This window comes from Anomaloglossus baeobatrachus, chromosome 3, assembly GCF_048569485.1.
Source record: "Anomaloglossus baeobatrachus isolate aAnoBae1 chromosome 3, aAnoBae1.hap1, whole genome shotgun sequence".
In the NCBI taxonomy this organism is placed as follows: Eukaryota; Metazoa; Chordata; class Amphibia; order Anura; family Aromobatidae; genus Anomaloglossus; species Anomaloglossus baeobatrachus.
Window position 1 is genome coordinate 66828164 of NC_134355.1, and position 24587 is coordinate 66852750.

Consider the following 24587-nt stretch of genomic DNA (forward strand, 5'->3'; position numbering starts at 1 on the left):
GCATGGCAGGCAAATCCGGCAGGAATCCTTCCCGCAGCCGTACGGGCCTGAACGGCACAAAGCTTAGACCCTCCCGTCCACAGAGCCGCAACCATCGAGTGTGGTGAAGAATTTAATAAGGAGCATATTTGTATTCTGCTGTGATCTACTCCTTACCAGCATTTATCTAAAATGCTAGTCTGGATCTGACAATACTATTAGCAGATGCTCGGAAATTAATACCAGTTTGCTTCATTTCGGTAGTTGACAAGCAAAAGAGATTTAGCAAGGTTGCAGGTGTTTGTCAAGCATTTATACTTTCCACCTTCAAAAAAAAAAAAAAGATCTCACTAGAATACTGTGTAATAGGCATTGGGTTAATAAATGCAAAATAAATATAATACTTGATAAATGAATACAGTGGGAAATACCAAATCAATTTGCCTGTATAGCCACTCCACTTGGCTTTTTGGCCCATAGTCAACGTGGGATTATTGTAAATATGCTAAAAGCAAATCTGAATCATGAAAAATTAAATCTTAGATGATATTGTGGATTTACATACAACACTTACCTAATAATTGCACAAAGAGTAACTAAAATAAAAAAAAATATGTATTTCTTAAAGGGAATCAGCAGGTTTTTATTGTGTTAACCCAGATCAGCATAACTTAGGGCAAGAAAGCCTGATTCCACTTACTGGGCTGCTTGGTGCAGTTTTGCTACAAGCCTTGTTTTTTTCTGATGTAATTGTAGCAGCACTAAGACTTCTGGACTCTGTATAATCCCACCCCAAAACCTTGATTGACAGCTTTCTCTGTATAATCCCGCCCACACCTCTGAAAGCTTCCTGTGTATAACCCCACCCACATTTCTGACTGGCAGCTTTCTGTGTGTAATCCATCCATACCCCTGACTAGCAGCTTCCTGAGTATAACCCCACCCACACCCCTGTCTGACATGTTCCTGTGCATAACCCCACCCACACCCCTGACTGGCAGTTATATGTGTATAACCCCACCCACACCTCTAACTGGCTGCATTCCTTTGTACAATCCTGCCAACACCCTTGACTGACAACGTCCTGTGTATAAACCCACCCACACCTCAAAGTGGCAGGTTCCAGTGTATAACCCTGCCTACATCCATGACTGTGCATAACTGTGTATAATTGACTGATATTTGGAATTGTTCATAATTCCCTTCATTTTGACTTAAGTCCCAGTTTCAACTGCCAAATAATTGCCCCAAAACATAATGCTATCTCCACCATGCTTCACTGTGGGTATGGTCTTTTGATTTTGTGCAACGCTGGCTATGCACCAAACATATCTTTTGGAATTATGGCTAAAACATTCAACCTTGGTCTCATCAGACCATAATAGGTCTTCTCACATGGTATTAGCAGACAAGATGTAGATTTTGGTAAAATATAGCTGAGCTTGGATGTTTTTCTTTGTAAGAATAGAATTGCATGTTGACACCATACCACACAGTCCAGACATATGATGAATATAGGAGATTGTTGTCACATTCATAAAACAACCAGTAATTGACAGAAATTCCTGTAGCTCCTTTAATATTGCTGTAGGCCTCTTGGCAGCCTCCTGGACCAACTTCCTTATTGTCTTTTCATCATTTTTTTTAAATACATCTAGTTTTAATAATGTAAGTGTTGTTCCAAATGGTATATCTATTGCCTTGAAAATTATTTTGTACCCTTCTCCTGACTGATAACTTACAACAGTGAGATCCCCTTGCTGTATTGTAAGCTATTTAAGGACTGTGATGATGAGTCACTGGTTATGGACTACCATACCGTGAGTCAAGAGGTCTGGAATAAGATCGAATGGGAGCTCATCATAAACAGAAGGATAAGACAAAGGAGTAATCAAGTAATAGTCCGAGGTCAGAATTCCAGGAAGGTAGCGGATCAAGACAAAGGGGCTAAGCAAAATGGGTAGTCAGAGGCAAGGTCCCAGGTTGAGCAGCAAAAGATCAGAAAACCGGAGAACTAGAACAGGGCATACACACAACTGAGCTAAGGCTACAATTGGCAATAGTCAGACCACAGTCAGCCAGCTAAATAGCCGGGTAATCGCTCAGAACAGGAGACACCTGATAGAAACTCAACATGCCCCTGCCCTGATTGGGCAACTGGACTGTCACCATACTAACAGCTCAGCATGCTCCAGCCACAGATATGATGGCTAAGACGTCACTCACAATGCAGGCAGCTGAGCATGCCCATAATTCTATAGGGCAGCTGAGCTGTCACTCACTGACTGCAAGACACAGTGATGTCACAGAGTATGACATGGTAACCAGGAGTAAGGGCACCTAGACTGGCCCTCAGACTAGGGGCCCTAAACTTTCCCTTATTCCAGAGGTAGGCTTGATGGTCAGGTCTGAACTGCCAGCGTAGCCCTAACTCCTTAGCAGACCTGGTTTAACACCTGCCTGTCCTCTACACTTGGAGAGGGCTGGGACAGGAGTAAAGAATCTCACAAAGACAGACAGACAGGGGAAAACCAAGACTCAAACTTACTGCAAACACACACAGGGGAAGAGACAATATGTGCTCAGGGAGAAATAAAGTACAGGGAGGAAAGAAACAAACAACAAAGATATTTTCACAGCATACCACATAGCATACAACAGTTCACCAAAAACTGGGTCACCATTCACAAAAACCCATGTCACTGGAGCAAAGATAGAGCTATTTTTGGGATGTGAGGCTAGGTTCCACCATTTTTTATATGGCGGAGGTAGCTGTGATAGGATGTCAGCAACCTTTGAACTCAGCAGCCATTCACCAGCTAGCAGGAATTAACGCCTGCTAAACCGAAGACCAGAGAGCACTAAACAGTTGACGCCCAACTCTAGCTGAGCAACTAAAAAGAATCAGGTTGCCTGCCAGACTCTGCAATGTGAATAGAGTCTGGAGTCGTCTTGACAAGTGAGTGGTGGAATTGTGACATGGACCATTTTTGGAGTCAGCTTGTTTTGTTATGGACATGGTTATGGACTGTTATAATTCTGAATATTTACCATATGAAGATATCCAAAAACAGGACTCAAAATGGTGTTTGAACTGTACTCAGACATGGGACTTTCTGATCATAAGTGATTCATGCTGACTTAGCGTAATATAGAATGATGAAACACATATACATATATAACTCAGACTAAGCTCTTTTTCTCGTTTACCCAATAGGAGATGTGTTACGTATTCTTGGCTCCTAGCCAACTGATTTATTTAAATGTATCTGAACTTCCGTAATAAAGGCAGTCATATATTTTTACCTAGATCCGTGGTCATCCCTGGTCTGTGTGAATAGCATGCCTGACAAATGTGAATAGCATGCCTGACAAATGCTCATGATTTGGAATGTAGATGGGTTTAAGATGTGGATGCATAACTTGGATTGCATCATCCTAAATTATGCCCCCCTTAACAGTTTCTTAATGCATTTGTACAGTTTGTGGGTAACATTAAAGGTGAAAAAAATTCTGAATTATTGTTCTTGGTATGATTTTATTTACATTACAAAACCAAGCATACATACTTGTATCAATTGAGATAAAACCAATTTATCCTACAGTTGTGTATTACCAACTTCAAACCACAAATTCGGTTTAAGGTTTATATTGAGCCTTCTCCCTGACCCTTAGTTATAACGGAACTAAACTTAGTTTTAATAAAGTTCCATGGCAATCTAATTTTAGTTCAGCAAATCAATCGTCTGAGTGATGAGACCTTAATACAGATGTGAATATTTATAGTCCTATTTATAGTTGAATTCCTCTAAAACTATATCCATAGAATGATTTCTGTTCTACTCTATTTATTTCAAGCCATAAGGGTGCTTACATCGCTAATGATATATCGTCGGGGCCACGGTGTTTGTGACGCACATCCGGCGTCGTTAGCGACATCGCAGCGTGTGACAGCTAGGAGCGACGATCAACGATCGCAAAAAACGGCAAAAATCGTTGATCGTTGACACGTCGCTCCTTTTCATAATATCGTTGGTGGTGCATGCCGCTGGTTGGTCGTCGTTCCTGTGGCGTCACACATCGCTCTGTGTGACACCGCAGGAACGACGAACATCTCCTTACCTGCGTCCATCGGCAATGAGGAAGGAAGGAGGTGGGCGGCATGTTCTAGCCGCTCATCTTCGCCCCTCCTCTTCTACTGGGCGGCCGTTTTGTGACACCACTGTGACGCCGAACGCACCTCCCCCTTGAAGGAGGGATTGTTCAGCGGTCACAGCGACGTCGCTGCACAGGTATGTGCGAGTGACGCTGCTGTAGCGATAATGTTCGCTATGGCAGCGATCACCAAATGTCGCACAAACGACGGTGGCGGGTGCTATCGCACGCAACATCTCTAGCAATCGCTAGCAATGTCGCAGCGTGTAAAGCACCCTATAGTCTGTAGATGCAATCAAAGGTTTCTATAAATAATATTTCAGCTATTTCTGCTCCTATTACTGACTACTTGTGCTTCTTTATTTGTATAATGATATAGGAATTATTCAGTATCCTGTATACACCGTGCATTCATGGGCCGGTACAGAAAATGGTCTTAAAACATTTTTAACTAGAAGGGAAGAAAAGGGGATGGATGACGCCATATACAATTAAATGAGGCTAACGAGAGCAAAATAAAGCGTTAATTGCTCTGTCTGCTCACAGCTTTTAATTACAATGTGCTTCAGTATTTCCAAACCAAAGCAATGAATCACATATTTTATTGCTGTTTGCATTATAAATGTGAATATTTAGAGCTAGATGGTTATTGTGGAGTTTAATGTATTCCACAACTGTAAATCTCCGGAATATTACAAGTTTCTTATGAGTTCGGGAACTACAAGGCAAGCTCTTTTGTGCAAGTTATGGAAAGCCAAGGGAATATCTAAAATCTGTTAGAGTTTTACAGATTAAACTTAGTTTTTCTTACAAAACAAAAACTTTCTAAGGCTCAGTGCACATGTCCAGCAATCACCCGTTAGAAAGGATGGATCAAGCAGCAACCCGTTGGGAATTATTTTTTTTTGCTTTTTTTATCCGTTTTTAAACAACTGATTTCAGATGAATCCATTGGAGTCTATGGTAACAGATCTGTTACCAGTTTACTAACCAATAAGCAAAAAGCAAAAAACTGATCCAAATGAAAGAAAAATTAATGGCTAACAGATCTATTTTCCATACACTCCAATTTTTTTTTAAAAAAATGGATCCAGCTGAAATCAGTTATTTAAAAAGGGACAAAAAATATTAGGTGTGCACAACTTTTTGGCCAATGGATTATTGCTGAATCCGTTCTAACGGATGATACTGGACATGTGCACTTAGTGTCATGCGCTATACAGACCTGCACTCGCGGATTACAGCAATGGTATTGGACCCTGTTCACATTGCAACCTGGTTTCTCTTAGATGCTCAGCTCTGCTGGGCATCGACTGAGTTGTTTTCCCTGCTCCCAGCCATGCAGGAGTTAGGCTATGACCGCACTTTGCGTCGTCCTACTTGCAGTTCTAAATGCACGTTTTTGCCTTAATTGATTTAGCCAAAGTTGCCTTTTCCAGAAATTTAGCATTAAAACGCATGCGTATTTACCGCGTTTTTGATGCGTTTTCAGCACTATTTACATGCTTTTTCCCTTACGTTTTGCCAGATGCATTTTGAACATCAAGACACTGCTAAATAAAGATTAAATAGTCAAACAGAATGAAAAAATAGAAAAAAAAGCAAAACATATAATTTTTGATTTTTATTAGAAAATAGTTATTTTTCATGAAATTATAGCGGTTTTATAATATTTATTGCTAACATAGCAATAAAATAATAATTTTCACAAATTTAATTGTCGGACAATGTGTGTAAAGGGACATATTATTCCATTATTTTAATGTCTGAAATGCATGCGTTTTTGAAGTAAAAAACGCAGTGTTTCTCCAGCTAAAAAGCAGGTAAAACGCAGGAAATTTGATGTTTGTTGCTTTTTGATACTTCTCGTTGACTTCAATGTTAGCAAAACCCTGCAGAAATGGCAAAAACAATTGACATGCTGCATCTTTGAACGCATGGTTTTTGCCACAAATTATGCAAATTAAACGCAGCGTTTTAAAACGCAAAGTGCGGTCTAGAAATCTACATTTTCCATAGACTATTATGGAAAAGCAAAACGCATGCCTTTTGGCATGAAAACGCTGCGGTTCAACGGACCTAAAAAGCAGCTGAAACGCAGGTGGAAACACAAAGTGCGGTCATACCCTTAGTCTTTTTTAGAGCAGTGTGCAACTCTTCTGAGTTAGGTTGCTGATTGCCATCCACATTTGGTCACTTCCAATTGAAAGCTAGGTAGTGTGTTAGGAGATTGCCAAAGATAGCTTCACATATTTCGAGTAATCCCAGTCTTAGTGGTGAACCAGTTCATAGTGATCTGCAGTTGTTATTTTGCCTGGTGTGAAAGTTCCCCTGTTGTGCGGTTATCCCCTACCCTTTTCTTTATTCCCCTATAGACATATTGTCTCTCCTTTGTGTTTGTATGTAGTGTGTATGAGTTTTCATTCTCCCTTGTTCTTTCTGTGGAGTTTTGTGACTGGGTTTCCAGCCCACGCCAAGGGTGGGGGGAGACAGATCAGGGCTTGGACAGGATTCAGGGTCACACTGGGGGCTCAGACCTGACTACTATTGAGCCTACCTCTGAGATAAGGGACAGCGTAGGGTCTCGAGTCTGAGGGCCAGCCTAGGAGCCCCTGTTCTGTCATTACATACCCCGTGACGCTTAGCCTAAATCAATTCTGCAGTAATCCACGATGGCTGTGTCATAGGGACAACTCATGAGGGAAAGGCAGATTATTTTGGCTTAAGAGTATATCACTGATCAGTGGTGAGAACCAAAGTAGGACTTTCGTTCTTCAAGAAACCCATAAAAAGATCATAAGGAATATGATTCACAACACACCCATGACTGATGTCAAGGAGAAAAACAGGTTATGTGGTGGGTTCTTGTCATAGAATAAAGACTAGGTTGTATAAAAAAAGTGGGGAAAATATAGGACTTTGATATGAGGCTTTCTTTAACTTTTGTCTGTCTACAGCACAATAGAAAAAAATCATCAGAACCCAAAGCAGAAAATGTAACAAGAACTTTCTATTTGTTACAAATCTTCAGAGCAGCCAATGATAGCAAAGAAAAGACTGTAAACCTCTATGTCGTGGAACCAAGGCTTCCATCTGACCACCTCTCACTTGTTCTTTGAAAGGCTTATATATAGCGATCACCTGTGACATCTATTTCAATATAAACTAAGTTATCTTAACACCAATAATGGTAAAAAATTGAAAAATTCTGGTAAAAACAAGCAACTTTGCAATTTTAATCATACTAAAATTTCTCTCTGATCTCAAGATTGAAGAGTTTTTTTAATTTTATTGTTTAATAAACATTGTCTAGGTTACAGATCCCCGTAGCAGTCTAGCAGCGTGGCCAAGAACGCACAATGCCTATAGGCTCTATGGAATAGAACCATAAATCTACAGCTGATTTAAAGCTGTCTTGATCACTAAGGCCATGATCTGATCAGCTTTAAGCCATGTGCGCACGCTGAGTTTTTGGTTCTGAATTTTTTTGCACCAAAATCTGCACCTTGTGGCAAAAAGCACCACAGAATGCATGCATTTTTGGTGCCTTTTGTGCCATGTTTTTTAGTGAAGTCAATGGCTGGAAGGGCTACAAAACACTGGAAATAAATGAACCAACAATTGACATGCTGCAGACTTTTTTCTGCACCAAAATCTGCAAGGAAAAAATAAGTAACAACACTTCAGAATTCTCATTGACTTTGCTGGCATAAGGACATACATGTGTTTCTGTCACAAAACTGCACCAAAAAATGCACCAAAAATACATAAAAAAACGCAACGTGCGCACATAGCCATAGTGTCCCTGATCTCCTCCAATGCTACTGCAGCATAGTGAAGCTGCACTCCTCTGATGCTTCTATACATAGTGTCCCTGCGCTCCTCCAATGCTGCTGCAGCATAGTGTCCCTGCACTCCTCCAATGCTGCTGCAGAATAGTGTTCTTGTGCTCTCCCGATTCCATTGCAACATAGTTTACCTGTGCACCTCCAATGCTGCTGCAGTATATTGTCCCTGCACTCCTCCGATGCTTTTGTAGCATAGTGTCCCTGCGCTCATCCGATGCTGCTGTAGCATAATGTCCCTGAATTCCTCCACAGCTGCTACAGCATAGTCTCACTGCTCCTCCGATGCTGCTACAGCACAGTGTCCCTGCACTCCTCTGATGCTGCAGCATAGTGTCCCTGTGCTACTCCAATGCTGTTGCAGGATAGTGTCCCTGCACTCCTCTGATTCTGCTGTAGCATAGTGTCCCTGTGCTCCTCCGATGCTGCAAGATAATGTCCATACGCTCATCCGATGCTGCTGCACCATAGTGTCCCTGAATTTTTCCAAAGCTGCTACAGCATAGTCTCACTGCTACTTTGATGCTGTGGCAGCACAGTGTTCCTGCACTCCTCTGATGCTGCAGCATAGTGTCCCTGTGCTTCTGTGATGCTTCTGCAACATAGTGTCCCTGTGCTCCTCTAATGCCGCTGCAGCATAGTGTCCCGGCACTCCCCCGATTCTGCAGCATAGTGTCCTGGCATTCCCAAGATTCTGCAGCATAGTGTCCTGGAACTCCCCCGATTCTGCAGCATAGTGTCCTGGCATTCCCCCGATTCTGCAGCATAGTGTCCTGGAACTCCCCCGATTCTGCAGCATAGTGTCCTGGCATTCCCCCAATTCTGCAGCATAGTGTCCTGGCACCCCCCCGATTCTGAAGCATGGTGTCCCTGCACTCCTCCGACGCTGCTGCAGCTTAGTGTTAGGTCAATCTTGGGTAGTCCCAAGAGTCAGGCTTAAATGTCCAAATTCTGGACATATTAGTGAGTATCTATCATCTGATTTTTATCCTCAACTAAGATATTTTGTGACGCTATTAGTTTTCTATCTAAAACTTATAAGTCATTGCCAGTCTCATCATTTACAGGGGCATATGTACATGCAAAGATGTAATCAGCAATATCCTAAGAACCTTTTCACCTTCCATTCACAAAGCAGAAAGATATTCCATTTTGATTTAAACCCATGGGCATGGGACATATTGCTGTAAGCTATTTTCCCTTAAAGATACAGAGTAGAAGACAGAGGGACATCTACATCGGTTATTTCTCCGAGGGCTGTGACACAACACAAATTATACTCCATTTTGATGGCTGCTCGGGGCTTCCAGCTACAAAATAATTTTTATTCAACTAATATTAATGTAATTTGATTCAAAATTCTTATTCTTATTTCTCATCTACAATAAAGCTCCTTTTTTATTTTTCTTAATACCAGAAGAGACAAGACAAAACCGTAGGCGATTATAATATATGCCGTAGAGTTTAAAGACATGTGGTTGCTATTGTCATTGTGCTTTTATGTGTAAACTTATTCTATTTGAATAAAGAATCTAATTAGCATGTTATTTCCTATCTGATGTACGTAGAGGCGTTAGATTAGGATATGCAGAGTGCAATGGAAAGTTGGAGGTCATTTCAAGGGCATAACTCATATTATGTTGAATACAGGTAGAGTACGTATGAAATAGTATACTATATATAGAGCAGTAGGTGTGAAGGAGAAAATTCATAATTATATACAGTATTTTGAATTACGTTTCTCTGAATTAATAATTACAAATTAAAAAATATTTCTTTTATATCTATACAGAAACAATATTATATGATATAAAAAAATAATAAAAAAATAAAGTCAATATTTCATTCAATATAATTTCTTCACATGGCTCCATTTGTATTACGCGGATGCTTTGGTCTCCATGAACGGTTTTAACATTAATTCACCCAAAATAATGATTCCAGAAGCTAAATCTGGACCGTCGAATGACAAAACAAAACTTATTTCTCCGACCATAAAGGTAAAAAGACACTGTGCATTTGTAATCCTTGCTAATTACAACAATGGGTCTGCAGTAGATTATCACTAGAGGACAAGTAAACCTGCTGCCATGTAGTCCTCCATCTTCCTATTCTATACACAGTGTACACAGAGAACTGTCAATCAGAGATGTGGGCGGGGTTATACAGAGCTCAGCATTCAGAGGAATTCTAGATCTGTAGGAGATAAAATAGTGATTATATCAAAACTACAGCAAGCAGCCCAGTAATTTATACATCGCTGGAATCAGAGTCACTGTTCCTACATCATGTTGAACTCAGATGGAATAGCAAAGACCTTTTGACAGATTCCCTTTAATTGTACTAGATAATATGTGTCCCTGGCTTTATGTCAGACCCGCAACACACATCCGTTTTTTTTTGTACGTGTGCGGTACGTATTTGCACGTACCGGAGACACGGAGACACGGAGACTCATGTTATTCAATGGTAGATGGCACACACACGTAAAATCACGCGAAACGTGTGTCCGTGTGGTAAGTACGTGTGTGCGCTTTTCTACACGGACGACATGTCCGTTTTTGGCCGGCAGCACGCAGGTACGGACCCACTTTAGTCTATTGGTCCGTGCCTGCACTGACCGCACACGGAGTATGTCCGTGTTCAGCACGTATCGTCCGTGTCCGTTTTTCATCACGAAATCTGAAACACTTGTTACCAATCTATCAGGTCAATTGATGGCAAACAACACCAGGATCTCATGATGAACGATTAACAACGTTAATTGGGTAAGAATGCAGGCCTTTAAAAACGGTACGGCACACGGACAGCACACGGACGTATTTTATGTCAATACGGACATTCCACACGCACACACGGCTCGCATACGCCATCACACGGATGCCATACGTACCGGAGAAATGCCCCTAAAAAACGGAACACGGACCCGAAAAACGGACCGTGAGACACGTACTTTTTTTTGCGGAAGTGTGTTTTAGGCCTTTGGGGAGCTCAACATTTTTGTTCTGATAGCCCCTTTCTTAATTTCTACAACTTCAAAAGGCTGAAAAGGTTTTTTTTTACTGAATATCTCGCCATGTTTTAAAATACAAACTGCATTCATTATTACATAGATCTCTTAGACCTGATGAGGCTAATATACTTAGGGGTACTTTGCACACTACGCCATCGCAAGCCGATTGTTGCGATGCCGAGCGCGATAGTCCCCGCCCCCGTCACAGCTGCGATATCTTGTGATAGCTGCCGTAGCGAAAATTATCGCTACGGCAGCTTCCCATGCACTTACCTGCCCTGCGACGTCGCTCTGGCAGGCGAACCGCCTCCTTCCTAAGTCACACGACAGGCGGCCAATAGAAGCAGAGGGGCGGAGATGAGCGGGACGTAAACATCTCGCCCACCTTCTTCCTTCCTCACTGCAGGCGGGACGCAGGTAAGGAGATGTTCCTCGCTCCTGCGGCTTCACACACAGTGATGTATGCTGCCGCAGGAACGAAAAACAACATCGTAACATCGGTCCTTCCGAAATTATGGAAATGACCGACGCTACACCGATCATACGATTTTGACGCTTTTGCGCTCGTTAATCGTAGTAAAAAGGATTCACACACTTCGATATCGACAGCGATGCCAGATGTGCGTCACTTTCGATTTGACCCCACCGACATCGCACCTGTGATGTCGTTGTGTGCAAAGTGCCCCTTACACTTAAATCCATGTCTGAATAACTGCAAAATCTTTTAAAAGTTCTCCCGCCTGATATTTGGATGAACATTTAATAATTAGAAATCTAGATGGATTCAGGCAATGCTCCTGTAACATAACATGGAAAATCTAAGTAAAGTAAGTACACTACACAACTGAGGTCTAAGATCATATTAATAATATCATCAACAGTTTGTGATGTAAAATTTAGAAGAATATTTGATAGGAATCAATATTTTTTTGGGTTATACATTGTAGCAAATTGTGTTGATTGTTAATATATTGTCACGGTGACTATGGGAATAGCAGGACACTGGTGCCCCTAATTAGGGATGATCGAATACCTCAAATATTCGGTTTCGCGAATATCTGATGAATAGGTCGCCGCTATGCGAATATTAGATGTGCAATGTAAATCTATGGGAACCCCGAATAGTTCTGAATAGTTGTTATTCGGGTTTCCCATAGACTTACATTGCACATCGAATATTCGCAAATAGTCGAATAGCGGCAACCTATTCGGCAAATATTCGCGAAGCTGAATATTGAGGTATTCGATCATCTCTACTCCTAATCTGACCCTCAGGTTAGGGGGCCCTATGCTATCCCTAGATTCAGGGATACCCCTAAAACTCTCCTTCCTGGCCCTGCTCCTGAGCAACCCTGATCTGATAACTCCTCCCTTCAGAAGGAACCGGGACAGGAGTGAGATAAACCCACAAAAGTAGACATACAGGAGAAACTAAAACTCTGTCACACAGCCTGCACACACAAAGGTAAAAGACAAAAAAGATAAGGAGGAAAACAAGAACAGGGTGGAAACTAGTAGACAGGTAATCTCCACTACCACTCCAGGCAAAAAAGCAACACTTTTCAGATAGTCTGAGGCACCAAAATACACAGACCAACACAGTATAATGTATAGCTGAAGCTTTCATCCAGCTTAAATATGAGAGAAACATATGTGATTAGTTTACTCAAAACGTGTGATCAAAGGAGCCTAAGGCTATGTGCCCACGCTGCGGATTTACCGTGGATTTTGCCGCGGATTTACCGCGGATTTTCCGAAAATCTGCAGCAGTGGCACTTCCAAGCCACTTCAATGGCATTTTGGAAATGCTGTGTCCATGCTGCGGATTTTTCCGCGGCGGATTTGCCGCGGATTTTGATCCGGAAAAATCTGCAGCATGTCAATTATTGTTGCGGATTTTGGGTATAGAATGGGGGAAAAAAAAAAATCCGCATCAAAATCCGCGGCAAATTCGCGGTAAATCCGCGGTAAATCCACGGCAAATCCGCGGCAAAAAAAAGGTGCGGATTTGCCGCGAAAGTCGCGGATTTTCATGCAGAAAAATCCGCAGGTACATTCTACCGTGGACACATAGCCTAACAAGTAGGATAGCAGAGGTTAACTCTTGCTAGCCTGTCTATAACTGAGCACACAGCAGGTCGACGCCCGAGTCTGCCTGTGTTGATTAGAGACACAAGACAAACCATCGAGTGGCGTAGTGTCAGAATCTGCAATGTGAACAGAGCCTGATGTTGCCATGACAGTCAGTGAAGTTGGTGCAAAACTCAGTGTGACATATATTTATGGACACAGAAAAAGTACTTAGCCAGTCCACCGAAAATGTTCCGATCCTGGTAAGGAGGGAAGGATTGCATGGAGATGAGCTCCAGCTGGTCACTGGAACAAGAGATCCAATAACAAAGGGAAATCCAGCAATCCACATGAATAAAAGACAAATTTATTTCATATAGTCCTTAAAGGGAACCTGTCACCACATTTGGCGACTATAAGCTGCGGCCACCACCAGTGGGCTCTTATATAAAGCATTCCAGAATACTATATATTAGAGCCCAGGCCGCTGTGTAGAATGTAAAAAACACTTTTATAATACTCACATAGGGGGCAGTTCAGTCCAATGGGCATCACTGCTCTCTGGTCCAGTGCCTCCTCTCTCCAGTCCAGTGCCTCCTCTCTGCGGCGATCGCCGTTCTCCTTCTTCTGAGGCCCGTGTGCATGATGCGTCCTACGTCATCCAAACTAGCCGGCATTAAGGTCCTGCGCAGGCACAATTTGATCTACCCTTGCTCAGGTCAGATCAAAGTATTGTCGTGTACATGCGTGAGCGATCTTTAACCTTCCTACGTGCCTGCACATTACAGTACTTTGATCTGTCCCCAGCAGGTGAGATGAAGGTGCGCCTGTGTAGGACCACCATGTCGGCTTGTGTGAATGACGTAGATGTGTCATGCACACTAGGCTGGGAAGAAGGAGGATGGAGATTGCAGCAGAGAGGAGGCGCCGGACCAGAGAGCAGCGACACCCATCGGTCCGCCCCCTAGGTGAGTATTATAAAAGCGTTTTTTACGTTACATAGCGCAGCCTAGGTTCTTATATACAGTATTCTGGAATGCTGTATATAACAGCTCACTGGTGGTGGCCGCAGCTTATAGTCACCAAATCTGGTGACACGTTTCGGATCAACCGTGATCCCTACTCATATCTTATTGATATCTGGTATCTAATAGATATGAGTAAGGATCACAGCTGATCCAAAACGCTGTTTTTAATGATATATCCATAATTTTTAAGGAATATATGAAGTACTTTGTCTTTTATTGTATTTATATGTATTTTATTTATTGCTGGATTTCCCTTTGTTTTTGGATATATTTTGGACACAGTTCAGAAATAAAGTCTTGTTTAACGCTATTAATCAATGCAACATATCTGCTCTTTTTCCTTTGATTTCATTGTAAAATATATAAAAAAAACACATTAAAGAAGTTAAGGTTTTGTAGATTTATCTAAAGACTGTAAGTTTCATCCAAATATACAATTTTTGGAATTTTTATAACCACTTACATTTTGCTTTATAAGTGTTTAACAGATGTAAAAAAAAAAAAAATACATTCCATATGAAAAATAGTTCTTGTGAATTTGTGGAACCTGATAAATGTAGCTTAACATTTATGTATGCTTTCAGGTGCTCCGCTTCTCAATTAGCAGGTGGTTCATGATTTCAGCACATTGAGAACGCTATTATGTAGCGCCTTTAATCCAGCCGAAATAATAAAAGCGGAGGGAAAAAAAAAAGGAAAAAGAAAAACACACCTTACAATGAAGACGTAAAACCAGCTATAATAGTGCCAGAATTATCTGGAATTGTCCAAGTAAAATGACGAAGTCTCATTCAACTGGAAATATATTTTCCAGACTTTAGATACAATTTTACAAGAAAATGTTACATTACCATTTGCAGTTAGGATTTATAATAAAAAAAAAAGTAATTGGTCTTGTAGAAAAGAAAGTAAAGTATCTATAGAGAAAGTAGTCCACATCCTAAAAAGACAAGTGGATGATTGACTGTAGTGAAGAAGCATTGAACGGATTTCTATGAGGTCCAATAGAGGCCTGCTGTGAATCCCGCACTGGGGAAGATTTTACAATCCAGAGCCGGCGCGCCAATGTCAGAACCAGATCTTATATATAAAAATGTGTTTAGAAATGTAAAATACAAATGCAAAGCTTTGGAGGAGCAAACTAATAACTAATTTAGATGTGTGTTATTGGGGTACACTATAAGTGGTAGTGGGGTTTTGATATTTTTATATTAAAACAATGAAAATGCTCAACACATACAGGGTCCATAAATCAGAATTAGGAAAACATGGCTCAGTGATGATTAGGAGAAGGAAATACTGGGCACTATCCACACTTAGCGATTAATGGTCTGCCATATAAATCAATATACACCAAATCCGTCCATTAGGCCTCTTTTACACATCCGTGAAAATCACGCACGTTTTTCATGGACGTGTCAAAGGTGCATATTGCCCTCGGTGTGTCATGTGTATGGCACACGTGTGTTCTCCGTGTGCTATCCGTGATAACACACGGAGAACGGGAACTTTCTACTCACCTGTCCCTGGCGTTGCTGTCTGTGGTGCTGATCTGCGGTCTCCGGTCCTGCCGACTCCCCGCTGCTACTGCTTCCGGCCGCAGTGAAGTGAATATTCAATTAGTATAATGAGCGGCGGTCGGCAGCAAGTGACAGCAGCGGCAGAGACTGTAGAGCTGGAGAAGGTTAGTAAAGTTTTGGTTTTCTTCTCGTAGACACGTCTTTTCTCTGGTGCGTGTCACACGGAACACATCCGTGTGGTCCGTCTGTGTTACGTGTGACCCGTTTACGTTCCTTGTGACACCTGTGATGCCAGAGAGAACGTGGACATGTCTACGTGTGAAGCATCCGGGCACACGTATGCTCCACGCGTACACATGGACCATGGCAGAAAACGCACGTGAACGCAGACCCATTGATTTTAATGGGTCTACGTGTGCCCGTGTCTCCAGTACGTGAGAAAACTGACCATACATGTACTGGAGGCACGGACATGTGAAAGAGGCCTTAGATTGAGTACTGACAAATGAGAGATGAAAAAAACGTGGTGCTCATTTCTCAGGAAAAACACTTGATGAACAAGAAAAAAGTAGAATGAAAGGCACTCACCGGGATGATAGTGTCAGAAAAACTTTTATTACATCATTTGGTGGAAAGTGAAGGCATGGGCTAGGGGGACCCACGGGGCACGTCAGACGATGGCCGTTTTGCGTCTCTATACGACGCTTCTGCGGGTCCACATGGCTCACTTTCTCCCAAAACAGCTCCATCACTGTATATTGGTTGTGTGTACTTCAATTTAGCCACAGTACCAGACAAAACCAGAAGGGGGATTGTTTTGGAACGTAGACAGTAAAAATGATTTTATTATGATAGAACACAACATTAAACTATTGGTGCAATTGGCCTTTCTCCTCATGTCCAAGTTCTATCCTGTGTCATTCTGCAATGAAGAAAGTGAGAATCACATAAAATTGTCTTGTATATGTGGCCCCTTAAATCAGCTAGTGTTTGGCTAGTTAGGTGGTCACCTACTCACCTCCGGGGTGGTCCAGTCTAATGGGCGTCGCTGGTCTTGAACAGGCGCTTCCTCTCTTATTATAATCGTCATGTTCCATCTTGCTTCGCGTTTATGACACATTCTATGTCATCCGCACAGTGTCCTCTATTGTGCTTCTGGACACTTCTCCTTGCCCTGCTGTGAGCAGAGTAAAGCACTGCAATGCGTAGGTATGGGAAAAGGTCAAAGAATGCCCGCGCATGTGCACTACAATACTTTGATCTGCCCTTAGCAGGACAGAAGTGTGCATGCGCAGAAGCGCAACGGAGGACACTATGTTGGTGACGTAGGATGTGTCATCCACACATAGCAAGAAGAGTAGAGGAGCCAGTTCAAGACTAGCAACGCACATTGGACTGGACTGGATCGCCCCGCACGTGAATAGGTAATAGTTTCCCTTTAAATTTAAAAACTAAGCACCATAAGGTCACCTACAGGTCCAGGTCCGGACTGCTGTATCCTTATTGTTTAATAGACACAGCACTAGAGATGCGTGGACCAGGCAAAATTAAATTCACCTGCTCGAATGTTATTTTCAGGGAAATTTTATTTGCGGAGAAGTTATCCGCCACAAATGTTGTCCCTTACTACACTCGGGGAGTTCTCCAGACCCTAGAGCATAACAAATGAAAGATGTAAAGAATACGATAAGAATATAACATCCTTACCACTTGCCTCTCCGGCCTCTACGCTCCTTCCCCCCACCTGTTTGCTCTTCACCAGATATTCTGCTTAAGGTCACGGCTCACGCTCTGACGTCATAATGTTGAGACCCTTTACACGTTGTTTGCAGACCCTCCCGAGTCCTAATCAAAGTTTCGTTACAAGCCCAAAGGTTTCAGCTCCGGCAGACGCAATCTGAAGGAGACGGGTCATGCGGAAAGACTGGCCTTTTACAATTCACAAAATTGGTGGCCAGCTCAACAGCCACAAGTTTGCTCAATCAATGCAAAAGCAAATTACAGAAAAATCGGCAATTTGGTGAATGCAGATTTTTGTAAAATTCAAGTAGAATTAAATTCCATTCGAATGTTTGTATCACTCCCTGAGGCCTCTGCCACACTCACGTGTAAAAAACGTACGTTTGGTGTAGTCCGTTTTTTGTGTCCGTGTTCCGTATTTGCAGTCCGTTTTTCCCCTCCGTGTGGTGTCCGTATGCATATCGTGTGTCATACGTGTGTACGTGTGTGCGTTTTCCTGTGCGTGAAATACGTCAGTGTGTGTTCCGTGTGCAGTCCGTTTTTTGTGCGTGTTTCACATGTTTCACACATTGAGATAATGGTGATTACTTGGAATTAAATGACACATAGGTGTATGTGATTAGGACATAAATATAAGTTAACTATAAACTGTTTCCTGCTTGTATTATGCCTTGGAGCACCTATGTGTTGAGACAAAATTGTCGCAATGCCATTATCCACGGAGGCCTTAGTGTTTTTATGTTGGATTATATCTCGTCGTTTTGGCGTTCGACGCCACATGTTGCAATATGATAATGTAAGAAGAACCAGATTGTGGGTGCATCCACTAATGATGATGCGGCCTATGCATGGTCATTTCCATACTTTATTTTTTGAGTTACGGAATTTCCCAGATAAGTTTTTTTCATACTGCCGGTTGTCAGTTGAGAGTTTTGATTACTTACTAAATATTTTACGACCTCATTTGCAACATCAGGACACTTGGATGCGGCTTTCCATTTCCCCAGAGGAGAGATTTATGGTGACTCTGAGGTATTATATTTGTTATTTTTGTAATTTTTGTAAATGTGTTATTTTTCACATTGAAATGTGTAATTGATCTTTATTGATCTAATCTAATTTTGATTCAATGTTTCTGTTTTCTTATGATTGTTTTAATTTAAAAAAACATAGTGTTAATTGTAAATCATTGTTTGTCTTGTTTTCATAGATTCTTGGCGACTGGTCAATCTTTTAGTGCTTTACATTTTGATTTTTTGTTGGGTCGATCAACCATTGCCGTTATAGTACGTCACACATGCGACATGATATGGCAACATTTAAAAGAAGAAATGATGCCTCAGCCAAACAGAGAAGATTGGTTGAAAATCTCTAAGGGCTTCAAGGACTCTGTTGACTTTCCTAACTGCATAGGAGCTTTGGATGGCAAGCATTTCAGAGTAAAAAAGCCACCAAACTCTGGGTCACGTTATTTCAATTTTCATAAGTTTTTTTCCGTTGTTATTTTGGCATTGGTTGACACAGAATACCGTTTTATTTATGCAGACATTGGGGCCTATGGTAGTGCCTCAGATGCCCGTATTTTCCGTTCATCAAGATTAGCCCAACGCCTGCAAGAAAATTCATTATTGATCCCCCCTCCAGTTGCCCTACCTGGTACATCTGGACCGTTGGCACCATATGTGATGGTAGCAGATGCAGGATTTGCATTATCCAAACATGTTATGCGATCATATCCAAGGAGATCCATTGATGACAGGAAACAGTACTTTAATAATCGGCTAACTAAAGCAAGACGTTATGTGGAGTGTGCATTTGGTATTTTAGCTAACAAATGGCGCATTTATCAGACAACGATTCAGTTGCAGCCAACCTTTGTCACATCTGTACTCAAGGCTACCATAGTGCTTCACAATTACTGTCGGATACATGAAGGAGGAACTTATGTGGATGATGAATTTCAGATAAACCATGTTGTTAATCCCACAGGTGAACCTATGTCTCATAATTCCGTGACATCTGGTTTACAAATTAGAAATTTATTTACTGATTACTTTAATTGTTTTGATGATACTAATAATAGTGATGATTGTTAAGATTGTGATGGTTTTTTGTTGATAAAAATATAAATTTTTTTTATTATAGGAACTTGGTTAAATTTTCTCAACATCTAAGAGCTTAAATCAAACTAGTATTAAAGGGCAAATGCGTTAATCATAAACTGACATTTCTGTTAGCAACATGGTTTTCTGAATGTTGTATGTATGTGTATGTACATTTCTGTGTTACTATCATGTTTTAGGAAACTTATTTTAAACTTACAACATTAATAATGTTAATCGTCTATTGAAAAAATGCAATATTATTAATAAATATCAATAATAAACATGTTTCTTTTCTTCAAAAACAGAATCTTTTATTAAGAATAAGCATATTAATCCATAAAGTAAGGATGTTATTTTTTCACATCCACATTAAAAATGTACATATTGTTCATCTTGTCTTAAATTTTTCTAAATGTAAATTTTGATGGTATTCTTCATAACATACAAAATATACTTTACATACAAGAGTAATTGTAAAGAAAATGTGTGCATTGCTTACAATGTTGAAAAATGTCGGCCAATTAAGTTGCTATCATGTTGGACATTGACATAGACCAAAAAATTGTAAACTGTGTTTTCAGAATATTAGAACTAATCTAACCATCAAATTGGTTGGGTAAAAATGTGTTCATAAATTTACAAAAATAAAGGCCATAAAACATATATGTGATCCGTCACTAAGTATAATCACACATGTTTTTTAAATCTTTTCAACTCTGAGTTTGCACATTTTTGGAAATCCCTCTTTTTTAACATTTTGACACATTCATCAGATTTGTTGTTTGATTGTTAAGATTAACAAAAATGTGCATCACAAGTCAACAAGATCTTCTAGTGAAGTAACCTGAGTGTTGCTGAGTATGTTGTTTTGTGTGGCCTCAGAAATGGTATTTTCAGGAATGGAAGCAGTTGTTTGCTGAACAACATTCCTATTACTAGCTACAGTAGTGTGTGGAACAGTCTGTTGCATGCTGGTTTGTCCCAACACATTGCCTGTGGTTGAGTACACCTGTGGATCTACATGGGTAATTGGGTATTGTGTGTGTGTATGTTGTTGACCTTGAGGATAGTTGACTGATGTTTGTAAGTGTGGTGTAGGTAACATAGTTGAGATTGGATAATGAGGCATCATGAATGATTGTGGGTATGTTGAACCTGGAAACAAATTAGGTAAACCACCAATATTTGTGGGTTGAGTAAAGTAACTAGTAGTTTGAGTTGGTTGTAAATTCATATAGTTCATGGGTTGCTGTGAGGTAGCACTTTGTACAGTGCTTAAGGCACCAGTATTGGTTGCAACATACCCTTGTCTAATTGGTGTTGGGAATAACGTACTTGAAGCAATTGAAGGTTGTCCAGATTGTTGTAATAGTGGATTATTGACTATTACAGTTGCCATTGTTGTTTGTGTTGAAATTGTATTTTGATTGTCTGTTGTGTTTGGGACTGTATGTTGTTGCATAATGGTACGCCAATTTTCTATGGCCTCATACACTCTCACTGGTTCCTGTTCTGCCTGACTAGCTGACAGTAGGGTAAGCATAGCAGCTCTTACACGTTCCTGCCTATCTGAAGGAATTTTGGTTAAGCTAGTAGATAAAGACCGACAAAAACGCTCGGCATCTGTTTCTGGAATTAAAGTGTTCATTATGTGAATAATGCGTGTGTCAATTATTTCCGGTAAGGATCTCATTTCCTCAGGTCTGCGGATTCTTCTTGCACGTAGAGGTTGTGGTGCAAAACGTGGAAGTACATTTGTTTGTGTTGATTGTGTAGCTGGTGTGGTTGTTTGTTGCGTTGATGAGCCTTGGGTGTTGGTTTGTGCACTCTCTGTCCCACCCTCATGTGATTCATTTGCTGCATCTTGTTGAGTCTCAGGAATTTCAATGTCTTCTCTGGCAGGTTCTTGTTCTGATGCTGAGGTGGCTGTAGCAGAGGGACCTGCTGTTGGTTCATCATCTGATTCGTCAAGATTATCCTCCGTTCTATAAGAAATGAAAAAACAGATTACAATCTTAACATTTATCTTTGTCCAATTATCTTCAGGGGTTTTTTTTTTTTTTTTTTTTTAAACAAAAAAAAAACTTACTGTGTAACTTCTAAGATGGGTGCTAGGAAGCTTATTTGTTCATAATAAATATATCTGCGTTTGCGGCCTTGGCTGGATGAGGATGGTATAGGGTTGTACTCCCTTCGGTACTGATCACGGGCTGAACGCCAACGCCTTTTTACCAAGTCAACTGTGGAAAATAAAAAAATATGTCACTTGCAACATTCTCCATAAATCTGCACACATTAATTTAAATAATGTTTGCGAAATGTAATATACAATTTAACACAATTATGTTGGTCAAATACTTTGGATTAAATATAATTTATTTAGATATTCTTCATTCAAAAACATGTTTAGACATTCACACATAACCAAATAATATTTCTGAATAATTATATTTTAAGTAATTGTCATCTATATTTAAATTATAATTTGGTGTTTTTGCAATGACATTTGGCTATCAATTACTAGAAATATTATTTGATACATGTAGGTAATGATATTGACATGTCATTTTAAACAATTTTATTTTAAAAAAAAAGACAAGATTTTCAATTGCGATACTAAATTTAGACTAATACAACAGGGAATTTAAAAACACATGACAGTTTAATCAGTTAATTAAGTAAATTCATGAAGAATTCCAAGTCAGATTACAAATTTAAGTATACTTTGATTTTTGACACTTATGAAAGTTTGGTGATACTATGAAAAAATTGTACAGGAACTCAATATATTGAGTAGTACATATACCAATTCTTCTCATAGGATTTTACACTAAAAGACAACATAACTATGCCAAAACAATCACAGTTTGAAAGTATGAAAAAATCCAAATATAGATATTACATAAATAACTATAAAAAAATACAACAACTTACCATATTTAGCACGCTTTGCAGGAGAACATCTAGACCATGCATTATTGGGGTACACTTCCTCAGCTACTTGATTCCAATGGCGCTCAACTGTCAGTCGGTCATGGTAACCATCTACACGTGTATCCCATAATGGTGGGTGAGTCTCGACAGCTGTTATAAGTTTCTCCGTGTCCACCCGTGGTGCCATTATTATATTTCGAAGACGAAAGTTTGCTCAAAATAGATCTTGCAATACACAGAACTACAACTTCTTGCTTGCTCACTCCTTCTGCAAATGCACAGTTAGTTTTGTGCAAAAAAATATGTTAGCTACGCCACCTGAAAGTATTTCAGAGTGTAACAAACTTTCTAATTAAAACACGGACACGGACCACACGGATAGCATACGGAGGCCATCCGTATCACGTACGTGTAAACACGGACCCATAGGATTTAATGGATCCGTGAGGACGTGATGCCGGTGGAAAACGGACATGTCAGCGCTTTTTCGACACGCTCAAACGTACGCACGGAACGGACACACGCTCCGTGCGCAAACACTGACGTGAGGCTTTTTAGATTAAAAATAGTATGTCAACATCAGCACGTGTCTCCGGTACGTGCAAAAAATGCCAAAAACGTACCGGAGGCACGGATGTGTGGCGCAGGCCTTAGAAGTGGCTATGCCGGGTACAGAAGCTCAGCCCTATTCGAAGTGAATATTAACATCCCAGAAAACCCCCATTAACACCAGGATTTTTTGAAACATTTTTAAAAAAATGGAATGGCAATGTATATGTTGATTTCAATATTAAAATAAATCTGCATTTCTCACTATGGCTCCCTTAAATCGAATCTGTCAGTTGGATTTCCCTATGTAATCTGAGAGCACCATGAGCTAGAGGCTGAGACCCTGATTCCAGTGATGTGTTACTTACTATACTGGGAGCAGCAGCTATGATAGAGTAAAAGCTTTTTATGAGGCAGATCTAGAAGAGCTCAATTGTTGAACTCTGTATAACCCACTCACACCACAACTTTCTTTGTACACTGTATACTGACAAAAAGCTGCTAATCAGTGCTGAGGATTTGGTTGGACTATGAGACACAAAGCCAAGTTGTCCTATAGTGATAATCTCCTGCTGATAAAATACTGATTGTATTGAAACAGCAAAATGCAGCCCAATAAGTGACACCTACAGGTGTCTCTGTTTCTACATTATAGTGCTATCAGTTTACATAGCAAAAACCTGCTGAGCTTCCCATTTTTAACTTACAATATAATATATGTTGCAAAGAGTCACCACATTATGTGCTTACAATTTGTACTACCCAATATACTGGGTTCAGTTAAATAGCTTTATTGCCCCGAGAAACCAATTAAAGTCCATTTTTCATTTTTTGACAGCAGTTCTAGAAATAAAAAACTGCCTGTGATTCGTTAATACAAGTAACAAGGCAAATTTTCCTATTACATCTCAACAGATTCAGGCTGATCTGCTCAGCTTCTCACAAGGACAACACTCACCCAAAAGCAGAATTTAACACAATGCACATTTCAAAGTGATAAGCTTTATAACATACTTGTGCATGAAAATAGAGACCATTAAAAGGACTCTGTCAGCAGGGTTTTACTATATAATCGGAAGACAGCATGCTGCAAGGGCTAAAACAGAAAATTCAGCCCTGCTTCTTGTATCTCAAAGTCTGTTTTTGTTTACCTGCTATGTTAGTTTAAGCTTTTTAGCTTTAAAATTAGTGTAACTCAGCAGCACGTGAGCTCAGGTCCAACTCTGCCCCTTCTGTGATCAGCAGCTTCTGTCTATGGAAATGTACACTGAAAGCCTGGTGTGAGCGGGCGCAGCTCTTCCAGATCTACTACCTGCAAAATCTTAATCTTAGATTGCGTCAGAACGTCTGCAGCCAGTAATCTAAGTGATACATCGTTAGTTTCAGAATCTCTTTGACTACATCATGCTGATCCCAGATGAGGAAGCAAAAACCTGCTGACAGATTCTCTTTAAGTGATCACATTTAACTAAAACAGTAAAATATTGTTAAATATTGTTTCCACGTATACCCCTTTGCATTTTTTTTCCTGTTAAATGGATGTAGGCTACTTAACACATTTTGTTTGCCACTTTTTTTATTTAGGTTTTTGTTTGTTTGTTTTTACATTTTGTATATGCTTTTTTATGATGCTTTTCACATCCAGTAGG

General features: G+C 40.4%; 2 protein-coding genes across 11 annotated transcripts in view; both read right to left on the reverse strand.

Annotated features, from left to right (window-relative positions):
* NRXN1 (neurexin 1) overlaps positions 1-24587 on the reverse strand; it is a 2061945-nt gene that overhangs the window by 1601283 nt on the left and 436075 nt on the right. The gene's annotated exons all lie outside the window — the stretch shown is intronic.
* On the reverse strand, positions 19884-22597 carry LOC142296038 (uncharacterized). The gene is made up of 3 exons (XM_075339235.1): positions 22390-22597; positions 21545-21695; positions 19884-21440 (listed from the first exon to the last, which is right to left on the reverse strand). The coding sequence occupies exons 1-3, from the start codon at positions 22574-22576 to the stop codon at positions 20267-20269; spliced, it is 1512 nt and encodes a 503-aa protein (XP_075195350.1). The 5' UTR covers positions 22577-22597; the 3' UTR covers positions 19884-20266.